Here is a 13,664-nt window from a genome sequence, read left to right as displayed (position 1 = left end):
GATACCGAGATGTCACACCATGTTACCTGTTAACTGTTTATTGCACAATGTTGTTTTTTTATTGGATTCTATTATATGTTGTACCACTGTATTGCACATCGTTGCGGGCAAGACCACCCGCATTTCATTGTATACTTGTATGCCGTGACAATTAAAACTCTTGACTTGACTTGACTTCCTCAGATCCTCCTTGCAGCACTCCAGTAGCTGTGAAACTATGTCGGGCCCGACCAGCTTGGTGCCTGTTTTGTACTCACCCCAGCGGGTTACAAAGTATGACCAGGCCTCGCCCGTTCCGGCCAGTGCTATGGAGGGACGCTTTAGCTTCTCCATTTTAGCATTTGCGCCCGGCACCCAGGGGGGCGCTGCGACATGTATAGTGGCATGTACACTTAACATGGCCGCCACCACCGCCGCCGCTGCATGCTCAGCTACATAGTCACAACCCTCAATAGGGCACTCTGCATTTATAAGCACCATTGTCAGTTATTTGGATGAATAATTATAATAGCTTGCTTCCAATGTATAAAAAATTACTTCAGACTACAGCTGTAGCTCCAAGAAAATCCCTTTTGGCATCTTCCGTTGTAGAGCTAATAATAAAAGTCCACTATAATCCAATGAAATGAGGATTATAGGCTGCGACCCTCTCTCCAACCGCACGTCTGAACCAAGCTTGGACAAGGGGGAGGGGCTAGGCCCAATGTAGAGTGACGTCCCCTCGAGAAACGCCCGTACTTTACGCCAGACGTACATCAGCGCGCGCCTCTCTGTGGCTGCCACAGGCTTGCCCAGTGAGAGGTTTCTCCGGCGCTGCAGCTGGACCCTATTGGTTGGTTCTTGCATAGATATATATATCTATGGGTTCTTGCCTTATCCGCTCCAGTTGCCGGTTTGTCCAGTAGGTGGCGGTATGCGCCTTTCTGTGGTTGCGACCCGCCATTAACTCCAAAGAAGAAGAAGAAGAAGATTTCGACTGCCAGCCAGCCAGCCAGCCATACTGAGCCTCTGGTTTTGCAGCAGCGAGCTCTAACTAACAACAACACACTCCTCCACCCAGGATGGCCGAGGAGCGGAATCACGTTGCCATCACCCCGTAATAAATAATATGCACAGGTTCGAGAGCGCAGCAAGGACCAGCAGGGTGCCACCGGAGCAGTCTCAACATGACCACCGGCTTCAGCTCCAACTCGTGTCGCTTTGCAGATTATTTTGTGATCTGCGGACTCGACACGGACAGCGGGCTGGAACCAGACGAGCTGTCCGGTGAGTAGACAGTGTTGCTGTTGGACAATGTCGACATTATTGTAGGTTAGCAGCCCCGTAGCTTGTTATTATTATTATCCTTCAGCGTTTTGTTTATTATTAACCCTTATAACAGAAGCTTAACCCTTTACCGTCGGTTGTTGTGTGATAGTAAAGGGTTAACCTTCTGTCGTGTGGCAGTGAAAGGGTTAACCTTCTGTGTATTGTCGCAGTGAAAGGGTTAACCATTTGGTAGTGTGTTAGTGAAAGGGTTAACCTTCTGTGTGTTGTCGCAGTGAAAGGGTTAACCATTTGGTAGTGTGGCAGTGAAAGGGTTAACCTTCTGTTTGTTGTCGCAGTGAAAGGGTTAACCATTTGGTAGTGTGGTAGTGAAAGGGTTAACCTAATGTGTGTATTGTCGCAGTGAAAGGGTTAACCATTTGGTAGTGTGGCAGTGAAAGGTGTTAACCTGTGTATTGTTGTCGCAGTGTGAAAGGGTTAACCGTTTTGCTATTGCTGCTATTCCCCCCGATTTGTTTTTTTATGTCTAATAATGATGAGGGATCACGGTCCACTGGGTTGATGTTATTAATGTATCCAAACCAAGGCCCAACATATTATTATTGGTAATTTTAGAAGATGTGTTTGAAAATAGGTGCGATTCTTCATACATTTGCTTTACATTGTGTTACTAGATGCTTATTACAAAATTATTCATCCTGCGTATCATGACCCAGACATTGACGTGTGGTTTCATGAGTGTTTTAATTCAGAGACCTTGCAGAGAGACTGGTGATTATTATGGCCTCTATAGGAGCTAGTCAGGACTCGACATTATGTTAAAGATAACGGTAGTTGGCTGATATTTGTATATATTGGCATGGGATATTTATATGTGTTAGGTCAGGATAATACTAAGGGTTGAAAATGTACTAAATCCTTTTGTAGGTAGAAACGCAATTGTATATCCTAGGCTACACTACTATAGATAGGCTATGTAATATACCACGCTATAAGCGATATCATTACTATATTATGTGGGCTACTTCAAATGCAGTGTGTTTCATTGAATTCCATGGCCTAGCCTAAAAGTGCTGATGTAATTGTGGAATAGCCCATTCGTTCCCAAGCCTCGAATTGTATTTGATGCCTACCAGTGGATTGGGCTGGGTTGGGCTATCATCAGCATTTTAACCCCAGGTACCTGTGGCTATCTTTTTGCATTTACCATAAGAGATATGTGAAGAAGTGATACCTATATTAATATCGGTCTCTGATCATTCATCTTCATCCTGGCCAGCGCCATTGTTCATCGTTGGGGTAGATGAGGGCTCAGAACAGACAATTCAATAAACCTGTTGTCAGGTTGCTTCCATTTAAAGTAGAAGAAAATGTCTGATGTGAAGATATTTGATCAGTTCACAGAATTGGTTGGTAAAGCTATTGTGAATTGGGTACTGGGGACACCAGCTTTAATGTCACATCCATATTGGTTGATTTCCCTCTGTTTGTAATTAACATTATGTACTAGTTGTTAGGGCTGGGCGATTAATCCAGTTTCCATTTTCAATTAGGATTTAGTCTTCCCACGATCATGAAAACAAGATAAATCGAGATAAAACTATTGTGCCACATTGCTGTCGTTTTTGTCTTGTGTTGTAAATGCAGCACGCCCTTCCTTCACATCGTTGCACGCCCCCCCTCTAGTTATTTTAAAACGTCTTTGGTTACTTGTAGAAGATGACAGAAAGGCAGCCTTTCGTCGAGAAGAAGGGTAAAACAAATTCAGTCGTCGTCATATGATGTTCTCAAATCAATGAGTAATTGTGTTGAGTAATAATCAATGAGTAATAATCGTGATTTCAATATCAATCAACATAATTGTGATTATGATTTTTGACATAATCGAGCAGCCCTACTAGTTGTCATATCCGTGTCAAGCGGGTCTTCCGGTCAAAGTACATTAGCCTACACCTTCATCTTACAGGACAGCCCATCATAGACCTGTATACACTCTTCCCAAAGAAATGTTAGTCTATTTGCTATTACATACATAACATAATGGTATTTGACATTTTACTGTGGCTTCACAACAAATTAGAATAACATTTTCTGGTGAGCCCACTCCACGCATAAGATGTAAAATCTTTTGTACAATTATAATAGTTGATTGTTCGAGCTCTTTTGTGAGCTATTTTGAGTCCGACGTCACATCCATGCCACCTGACCTGATGTAACCCGGAAGTGGTGCGTTGCCTAGTGGGCAATGTTTCAGTCGTCATTATTGTGGAGGTTGGTTGAATGTTAGCTGAAGGTTTATTGCAGGTGCTAATGATTCGACTAGTTAGTTGGCTCGTTTCTATGTGCCTTCAAATATGATTTATATTACATATTCCAGTACTATCAGATTTACTATAAAAAATATACATTGGAAACTTTTTGGAGGTTTTTGAGGAGGTAGGAGCTATTTACATTATTTTAACACTTTGGTAGTGAAAGGGTTAACCCTTTGTCGTGTTGCAATGAAAGGGTTAACCTTCTGTATTGTCGCAGTGAAAGGGTTATTATTATTATTATTATTATTATTATTATTATTATTATTATTATTATTATTATTATTATTATAGTGATGCAATTATGCAAAACATGTCCACATGCTGCAGTTGTATGAAATGTATAGAGTTGAGTATTGTTCTGCTGGTAGGGTTAGATGGAGGAAATAGGTCAGCTCTTACCAAGAGCTCATATGTGGTTGTTGCAGACCACAAAACTAGCAAGTCTCATTTTTCTGAGCTTCTGCTTCTCATTATGAGGCTGGCTTTCTCTTTCATGTTGGAGGAAGCTGAGTAAAAACATCTTAAGATAACAACGCACAAGCGAGACACGTCTCCCATGCAAATGTAGAAGTAGAATAGAGATTGTGTATATATATATATTAGATTAAATTCAAATGTATTGTGATTATATAGCACAAATGCAGTACAGCGAAAATAAGTTTGGCATCCAAAGTGCAAATGTGCAATAGTAATATACAATGTACAGGTGATTAAGCTGGTGATTAAGATGTATAAATTAGTACTACTGAGTAATAGTGCTAATCAGATGTAGGCTATGCACAGAGTTGTAGTATTAATTAGTGCTGTCAGGCGATTAATTTTTTTATCTAATTAATTACAGGATTTGTAATTAATTAATCTCATTTTAATCGCATAACCATTTTAGGCCTGATATTCTATAATCATATTTCAAATGGCATGTGTCCGGATGGCAGAATTCAGTACTGTATCTACAAAACCTTCTGTTTAATCATCTTCCATTTATTCATTTGCTTAGATTTTTCAGGTCTAGTCAATTTTAGCATGGTGTTATTCACAGTCAAAGATAAACATAATTTAATTGATATTCTCATTTGGTTCATTACAATTTACTCAAGCCTAGTAACAGACACAGTATTTCTGACACTGGGAATACATTCCCTGAGATCCATAGATGTCCCTAGAATCGGATACCAAGAACATGCAAATGGACTATATTAAAAAAAAAAGGTCTGTAAATGTGTATTCTACGTTCTTATGGAATGAATGACATTAAAGGGGAACTATTTTACAATTTCTTTCACTATTTAGGCACTTTTACACAATTCCTGTGAGTCTATGGAACACCTCTGTAATATATATATATTTTTTTATTCATTGTTTTGTATTTCTAATCAAGTCCTCAAAAACAGCATTTTTCTACCTCAAGATCTCGAGCCGTTTTGAGCCTGGGCTCCAGGTCCAGGTCCAGCCACTGTGTGCAGCTCATCTTGTATCTCAACATTAACATGCAGCGGTGTCTTTCTGACATCACAAATTTTCAAATGACTCAGTTCAGTGAGGGTGAATATTGTGAGAGGAGAATTGGAAGAATGCGCCAATATGAGAATTTTGAGACATAGATCATATTAATATAAGTTCACATAGCTAGGAAACAATACTAAACACTCAAAAAGGCCATTTATAAGATAGTTCCCCTTTAAAAAAAGAAATGTATTTTTTATTTTTTGTAAATTAATTTTGAGTACATTTTCATAACGCGATAATTTGCTGTGTAATTAATTAATCTAATTAACGCAATAAACTGACAGCCCTAGTATTAATATAATTATTAATACACAAATTAGTTATAAAGTTATAAAGACACTATGGTAGTAGTAAATCATACTGTAAAAAAGATTATATGCAGGTAGGTATGTACAGACGGATGTGGATATATATATATTATATTTTTTTTATCCACTTTTTCTCCCCATTTTTCTATTTTTCTCCCGTCCCCAATTTCGTATCGTCCAATTCTACCCTCCCCTGTCTCGAACGCTGTTAGGCCATGCCTCCCACAAGCCGGCTGCAATGTGGACGAAGCCTTGCATCACGTGTCCCCTCCGGTACTTGAGGAGGCAGCCGTCGCATCTTTTCACCTGCACAATGCGATCTCTCAGCGGCGAGGGTCTGCGTGGGAGGGACACGCTGCCCTCGTCGCTTCCTGATTCTACTGCGCAGGCGCACCAACCGACCTGTAGGAGTCGCTGTCCACAACGTCCGATCCCCACCCACCAGCTTCCCACCCCCTAATACTGCCAATTGTATTAGTATGAACGACCAGCCAAGCTGGTAGCAACGCCGAGAGCTGGGCTCGAACCCAGCATAGCCGCCCGATATATATATATATATATATATTATATAACCCTGAAGAAACCCTTCTAAATCTTTGTTATTTATTAAGATCATGTTAAGAGAGGCTATAATTCAGAGTCTTTGTCTGTATTAATGAAGTGACGGACCATCCTGGCTTAGAGGCAGGTGCTGAAAATAGAGTCAACATGGCCAAAGAGCTGCACACATTGTTCCACAGTCTCTAATCTGTGCTTTGATTCAAAAGATGCCAAAATGACTTTCGTAGTTCCACCCTTGATTGGAGATGAAACTTTAGCTTTTTTCCCCTGCTTTCATGCAGACAATGAACAGTCTTTCTTTGGATTGACGATGCCATTGGCTGAGAGGTAATCTAGGGCAGTGGCACAGGGGGGCCGGGGCCAGGAAAGGGGGCCAGGGCAGCTGCCAGGGGGGCATTGAGAGGAGGGGACATTATTACACTTAAAAAAAAAATATTTACAGAATGCTTCAATCACAAAACATTAGGGCTGACCTTCGAAGCTTTTTTTGGCAATCGAAGCTTCGGGGCCGAGCTTCGATTTTAATCCGAAGCTTCGATTTTTTTTTTTTTTTTTTTTAAATTTTTTATCTTATGTTGTGGGACTTGTACAGCACTTTCATAAACGTTGTTGTTTTTAAATGTGCTCTATAAATAAAGTGGGTTGGATTAATTAATTAAGTAGCCCCTTTCGTGACTGAGCCAACAAGGTTTCACTCGGCTGTGTGATTTAATTCAAGGTGGATCGCTGTTGTCGTTTGAACAACTTCAGATTTCATGGGAACTACCAATCCCCCAAATCAAGAATGTTTAAGATGAATGAAGTAAGATTTTGATTATTTGAAATATGGCCTGTGTAGACTAAACTATGCACAGAATTATGTCCGTCTACAAGGTCCGTATTCTACATGGTCCGGCAATGTAGACCTTGTACTGACTCCACTACAGACCAATTATCAGTGAATGTTCATGCATTTTTAAGAAGGGCAACTTCCACAAAAAAACAAAGAACTCACCAAAACATCTCAGTAGCACCTTATCTAAATTTTATTTCCTATTTTGTTTATTCATCCCAGTATCTTTCTTTCTTATGTGTGGAATTCTACAAGGCATGTACCGGTAGGTGTATATGTATTTGAGGATGATATCCTTCAAACAGGCAATAGTGATGATATAATTTGGGCAGTCGCTTTTATCCAAAGCGACTTACAAGTTCTGTATGACAAGACAGCAAGAAGGGTACAACTCTATCAGCTGAGTAACAATGTTTATCAAAGTGTTGTGTGTTACAGTGTAGGTTAGTTTATTAGGAAAAGTGCATGACAGTAAGGTTAGTCACGGTTAGATTTTTTTTTCTTTTTTTTTAATCATTTCAGATAATGGTTGAAGAAGTGAGGCTTTAGTCGACGGCGAAAGATTGGACGGCATTCGGCTGTCCTAACTGGGATGGGTAGTTCTCACACACACACACACACACACACACACACACACACACACACACACACACACACAAATCGAAGTAAAAAAAAAAATTGAACATTTTTTTTTTGATTTTTGATTTTTTTTTAACTTCGATTTTCTTTTTAATGTTCGAAGCTTGTGCCATCGAACGAAGCTTCGAAGTATTTAAGACAGCCCTACAAAACATAGACACAAGTCATTATTCAACTATATAAATAACACACTTCATGTAGATGCCAGATGAATAGGAAAGGGGAAGTAAAGGAGTAAATATTTGACGACTACTACTACAGCAAACATAGATTTATTTTGAATAACTTTTATGCTTTTTATGGTGATAATAATAAATAAATTGCACTTCCTTGGACGATGGGGGCATTGGAGGCAGCGAGGCTGAGCACCACTGATTAGGGCTGCCCGATTCTTGCTTAAATGTGAATCACGATTTTTCTCTAAGAATTGAGATCACGATTCTCTCACACAATTCTTATTTTTCGTCATCATTTAAAAAAGTAAAAAAAATCTTTTTTTTAAGTACTTTTAAATATTTTTAATCGTCATCATTTAGAAATTAGATCGCATAGGTCTATGAATCAAGAATGCGATTTTTTCCAGTTAATCATACCACTGATCTAGGGGTTAGAATGTGTGCTCTTTGTCTGAGCAGTGATACTAATATAACATGATATACTAATGGGAGGGACGGGTCTCGAGCTCTGATCCAAAGGACTACAGTACAGTACACTAGTGTACACTACAGTACACTACTGTACACTACACTCTACTGTACACTAAACTACAGTACACTATACTACTGTACACTACAGTACAGTACACTACTGTACACTACACTAAACTACAGTACACTACATTTTACATTTAGTCATTTAGCTGACACTACTGTACACTACACTACACTCTACTGTACACTAAACTACAGTACACTATACTACTGTACACTACACTATACTACACTACTGTACTCTACACTAAACTACAGTACAGTACACTACTGTACACTAAACTTCAGTACACTACAGTACACTACACTACTGTACACGACACTACTGTACACTAAACTACAGTACACTACAGTACACTATACTACTGTACACTACACTACAGTACACTACACTACTGTACACGACACTACTGTACACTAAACTACAGTACACTACAGTACACTATACTACTGTACACTACACCAGGGGTTCCCAACCTTTTTTCCCCCAGGGACCCCCAAACATCTCTGATGAAATTCCTGGACCCCCCTCCTAATAATAACAAACTGCTTATACACAGGCATATGCATCATAATTAGACCCACTATGCTTCTTTGACTTGTGCCTTCAATCAACAAATCTCATCTTGCACCATATGTATTTCAAAATGTTGGCCAATATTCAAATCCTGTATTCATCCTCTCAAATCAGGCCCTAATGGTGAACGGTTTGCATTTATGTTGAATGAAGTAAGAATCCACTGCAGTAAAAATATCCTCACCTCGAGTGGTGGTAGTAAGGTGTCCTGCTTCAGACACCTCATTTTCGATATACTGCACATAAACGATGAGCACAGCCTCGTCTGCGACAGTTGTAGTTGCATCAAGTTATATGGCAAATGGACCCTTTCTAAGCTTTTCTGACAGCTGCTGCTCGCAATCACTTGACATCTTATCAATTCGGTCTTTCACTACATTGTTCGAGAGTGGTACTGATTTTAGTTTATCCGCCACCTGTGGGCCGCACAGTTTCTAAACCATTTTGATGCAGGCTGGTTTGATGAGCTGCTCGCCAATATTGTGCGGTTTCTTTGCTTTTGCAATTAAAAGCGAACACTCAAAGGAGGCTTCGGTAGCCTTCTGTAAATCACTGCCACCCCTGCTCCACGCTACTCTAACATCAACGGGCTTGTTCGCCTTGAGAGACTGTTCTTTCCTCCGAAAAAAGTCCGGATCCTTCCCAACGGTTTCTGGGTGCTTAGACGCCTGATGTCTCTTCAGCTTGCTGGGCTTCAGGCTTGAGTTTGCCAACTTTTCTCCACAAATCACACACTCGGGTCGTTTGTCTGGTCCCTCAGTGAAGCCCATGGTGATGTAATTTTCGCGATTGCTGTAGGTCCTAACTTTTTTTGCAGATGAGCTGCCGTCATCTCCTTTTCGTTTGTCACACATTTTCGCCTCTGGCGGCTGACTGCAGACGAGCCGAGAAAGTTAACTAGCGTGCTAGGCTAGCTACGGAAAGTGATACAGTCAACTGATTCGCGTTTTAGCGGCTACCCGGTAGCCTACTGTTAACGTTCAAAAATCATGTCTAGATGTTTATTTATTTATCTTTATTTTTTATTGTAGTGGAGAGACTATTCATGCTTCTGATGATAAAAATATGCTAATTAAATATTTCTCTGAAAGAAAAATAATTAAAAAAAAGACCTCAAATCATCTGTGGTCTGGCGGACCCCCTGCGCCCCCTGGCGGACCCCCAGGGGGTCCGCGGACCCCAGGTTGGGAATCACTGCACTACACTACAGTACACTACAGTACACTATACTACTCTACACTACTGTACACTAAACTACTGTACACTACACTAAACTACAGTACACTACAGTACACTACACTACTGTACACTAAACTACAGTACACTATACTACTGTACACTATACTAAACTACAATACACTACACTACTGTACACTATACTACTGTAGACTACACTACATTACAGTACACTATACTACTGTACACTAAACTACAGTACACTACAGTACACTACTGTACACCACACTAAACTACAGTACACTATACTACTTTACTCTACACTAAACTACAGTACAATAAACTACAATATACTACACTACTGTACACTACACTACACACACTAAACTACACCACACTAAACTACAGTACACTATACTACTTTACTCTACACTAAACTACAGTACAGTAAACTACAATATACTACACTACTGTACACTACAGTACAGGACACTACACTAGACTACACTATACTACTCTACACTAAACTTTAAAGGGTATTGAGATCTCTGTTTGTGCTCGACAACATTAAACATCACCCTCTAGACTAGGGCTGGGCGATTAATTCGAATTCATGATTTAGGACGATTTAAAAAAATGAAAATCGATTTTAAGAGTCACCTTTTATTTGACAAAGTGATGTTTGGTGAAAGTTAGATCTGCACTTTATTAAATTCATTCTTGTTTGATGATCAAGAGGCACCTTTTATTTGTTCTAAGTGAAGTTTGGTGAAAAAGCAAGTTATTGCATTATTAATCCCAATAGGGACATTCATCTTTGTTTGATCAAGAGTAACATTATATATATATTAGAGCTGGGCATAGATACATTTTTTTCATCTAGATTAATCTACCTGCAATCCTGGAATTAATCTAGATTAAAATGGCTAAAAAAAAAAAAAAATCTGCCAAAGGCGTTCAAAATAGGTGTGTTCTACCCAAATAATGACCAGAGGAGGAGATTTATCCTCTCCTCTTCATCTGAGGAGTCACTAGCTGTTCTATCTCCTTGTTCAACAGCATGAACATGTCTCTTCTTTTTGTAATTTCCAGTGTTTCTTTTAAAACCAGATTTATCGTAATTTTCTGTGCCCTTCCTTTGATGCCATTAACATTGTTACACTGATATTGACAGCTCTCTCCAGTGTCAAATCACTCTCTGTCAGTAGTTTCTTCTGTGAACCTTCATTTCTTAATCCACACACAAACCTGTCTCTCAATGTGTCTTTTACTGAATCTCTAAATTCACAATGCTGCTGACTGGTTGCTCACACACAGACTGCTGCAGAAGCAGGTTTCTCAACAAATTCAGTGCAAGCTCAGTGTAACAGTTGTATGAATGAATGAATGAAAACGTTATTTAACAGATTGCAGAATGGGTACAAATACAGTACGGCTCAATACATACAATTGTTAAGGGGATGCAGACCAGAGAAAGACGTTTGTCTTGTTTACATCAGGGTCCCCCATTTTCATTTATTTGCTCCACATTGTCATTAGCCTCTTTCGTGACTGTGATGCACTGAGTGAATCCACAGTCACTTGCTCCTCAATAGGAAACCAACCTAGATTTACCATGAAGGACTGGTTCTGGCCGAACCGTTCGTTATACAAGTATCGCAGAGAAATTACAAAGGTACTACTCACAGTTGCACGAGGGTTTCGAACAGAGATACGGGATGGTGCGCATGCACTGTGATCACCCAACGGCGGAAATAATGCCGTTTTGAACAGTTTATAAAAATTATTTAAAATGTTTATTAGCAACGCAGAGCTTTCAAACCATCCCGTATCTCTGTCCGAAACCCTCGTGCAACTGTGAGCACCTTTGAAACGTCTCTGTGATTCTTGTATAACGAACGGTTCAGCCAGAACCAGTCCTTCATGGTAAATCTAGGTTGGTTTCCTATTGAGGAGCAAGTGACTGTGGATTCACTCCGTGCATCACAGTCACGAAAGGGGCTACATTGTCATCAAACGGTCCAATATTTCCAATAACCCAAGCCATTTCTGTTGTAAACACTCACGATAGTCCAGTCGATCCTTCCTTTAGTGTGTAAAGTGGATTTCCTCCTCTTGTAGATGTTTCCCAGTGCCGCCCGTATCAACGTGAGCTAACATGCTAACTCGCTAACGTTAATAATGTAAACAAAGCTTGCAACGGACTTCTTCTTTCTTGCATTGCGCAGATTCAGACGTCCTCATCGCCGAATTGTGTTATATCCTGAGGACTTCTTAACCTCACCTGTATAACAATGATTACCGGACCACTACTTTAGTTTAACACATTATTCTGACTACAGCTCCGGTAGTGCAATCACTTCCTGGTACCACAGCTGGGAACTACGGCAAGTATTTAAGGACAATACAGACCCAACGTTGAGAAAAAGATTAACGGCGTCAATTATATTATCGCGCGATACTAGTCTCGCGATAACGCAGCACGTTAACGCCGTTAACGGCCCAGCTCTAATATATATATATATATATATATATATATATATATATATATATATATATTATATATTTTTTTTAAGTGAAGATTGGTGAAAGTTAGGTTTGCACTTCAATCCCAATAGGGAAATTCATCTTGGTTTGATCATTCTTTTGTGTCAAATAAAAACCAAGCTTATTTGAATGATTTCCTTGGCGTTTCTAGTTTTTAAGAGAAAAAAATTGATGTAAATCGGATGTGGTGTGAACAAATCTGAGATTTTATTTTTAGGCCATATCGCCCAGCCCTACTCTAGACACAAGGGAAAATTCCGAATCACCCTTATACACAAGATGGCAGTGGCTTGGGAGAGTTTTGAATTTGTTCTTATCTCAAAGCCTTAGGCTGAAGTTACACGAAGGGAAGACAGGAACGTTTAGTGTGAATGTGATGAACCTTAATGTGATAACCTTAATGTGATTTTGGCCTCATCTAAAACCTATTTTTGTGCAAAGTCTGCCGAAATAGCCTAGTATTTGTGGAAGTTCCTAAATCGGTGCACAAATACATGTAGGGCCCTTCCTTCCATACACTATGCAGGGAGCACTGCTGCTGAAGTTGACTGCTGCTCAGTTTATGGCAACCTGTCATTAGACATCTGTTACAGCTAGAGGAATCTGACGCCCGGCCTCTCAGTGCGCAGAAGGAGCTGAAGGAATTTCCTTTCAATTGGCGAGTCGCCTAACTTCAGTTCTCCTCGTTCCCTGGCCTCTGCCGATCGGACCTGCGGGTGATGTGTCATTGAGACCTCCTCGCTACACCCTGTAGATGCCTTGGTGAGGATAGGGACGGACATGGACACGTTGTAATCGATGGGACACTTTGCGCATCTCTTGATTATAATTCTTTATTGTGCTGTTTGTGTTGAGCTGCACCTTTTGGCATGGCTTGCATTTAGCACTGGAGTGAGCAACAGAGCAGCATCGTTCAGTTTTAAGAGTGCTTTCACAGCGCTTCAGGGCTGTTCTCTCTCAGCCAAGACAGTGACACTAAAGGAATGTTTGTTCTGTGAAAGTGTTTCCCCCTAGTACTACTGTATACTAGATGCTATGAAAGTGTTTCCCCCTAGTACTACTGTATACTAGATGCTATGGATGTGTTTCCTCCTAGTACTACTGTATACTAGATGCTATAGTGTTTCCTCCTAGTACTACTGTATACTAGATGCTATGGATGTGTTTCCTCCTAGTACTACTGTATACTAGATGCTATGGATGTGTTTCCTCCTAGTACTACTGTAT

The 13,664-nt window shown here is 40.1% G+C and overlaps 1 protein-coding gene across 4 annotated transcripts in view; it reads left to right on the top strand.

Moving 5' to 3' along the window:
- Nucleotides 1-1,020: 1,020 nt before the first annotated feature.
- The window catches only part of dennd5a (DENN/MADD domain containing 5A), a 92,152-nt gene continuing 79,508 nt past the window's right edge, over nt 1,021-13,664 (top strand). For all 4 annotated transcript variants that reach the window (XM_084309019.1, XM_084309017.1, XM_084309018.1 and 1 more), the window contains exon 1: nt 1,021-1,266. In XM_084309019.1, coding sequence (XP_084165145.1) covers nt 1,167-1,266 — 100 coding nt within the window. In that variant the 5' untranslated portion in view covers nt 1,021-1,166. The remainder of the gene's footprint in view (nt 1,267-13,664) is intronic.

Source organism: Notolepis coatsorum, assembly GCF_963971535.1.
Source record: "Notolepis coatsorum genome assembly, chromosome: 2".
Lineage (NCBI taxonomy): Eukaryota > Metazoa > Chordata > Actinopteri > Aulopiformes > Paralepididae > Notolepis > Notolepis coatsorum.
The sequence above is the reverse complement of the archived record's forward strand: the minus strand, read 5'-3'. Positions and strand labels throughout refer to the sequence as shown.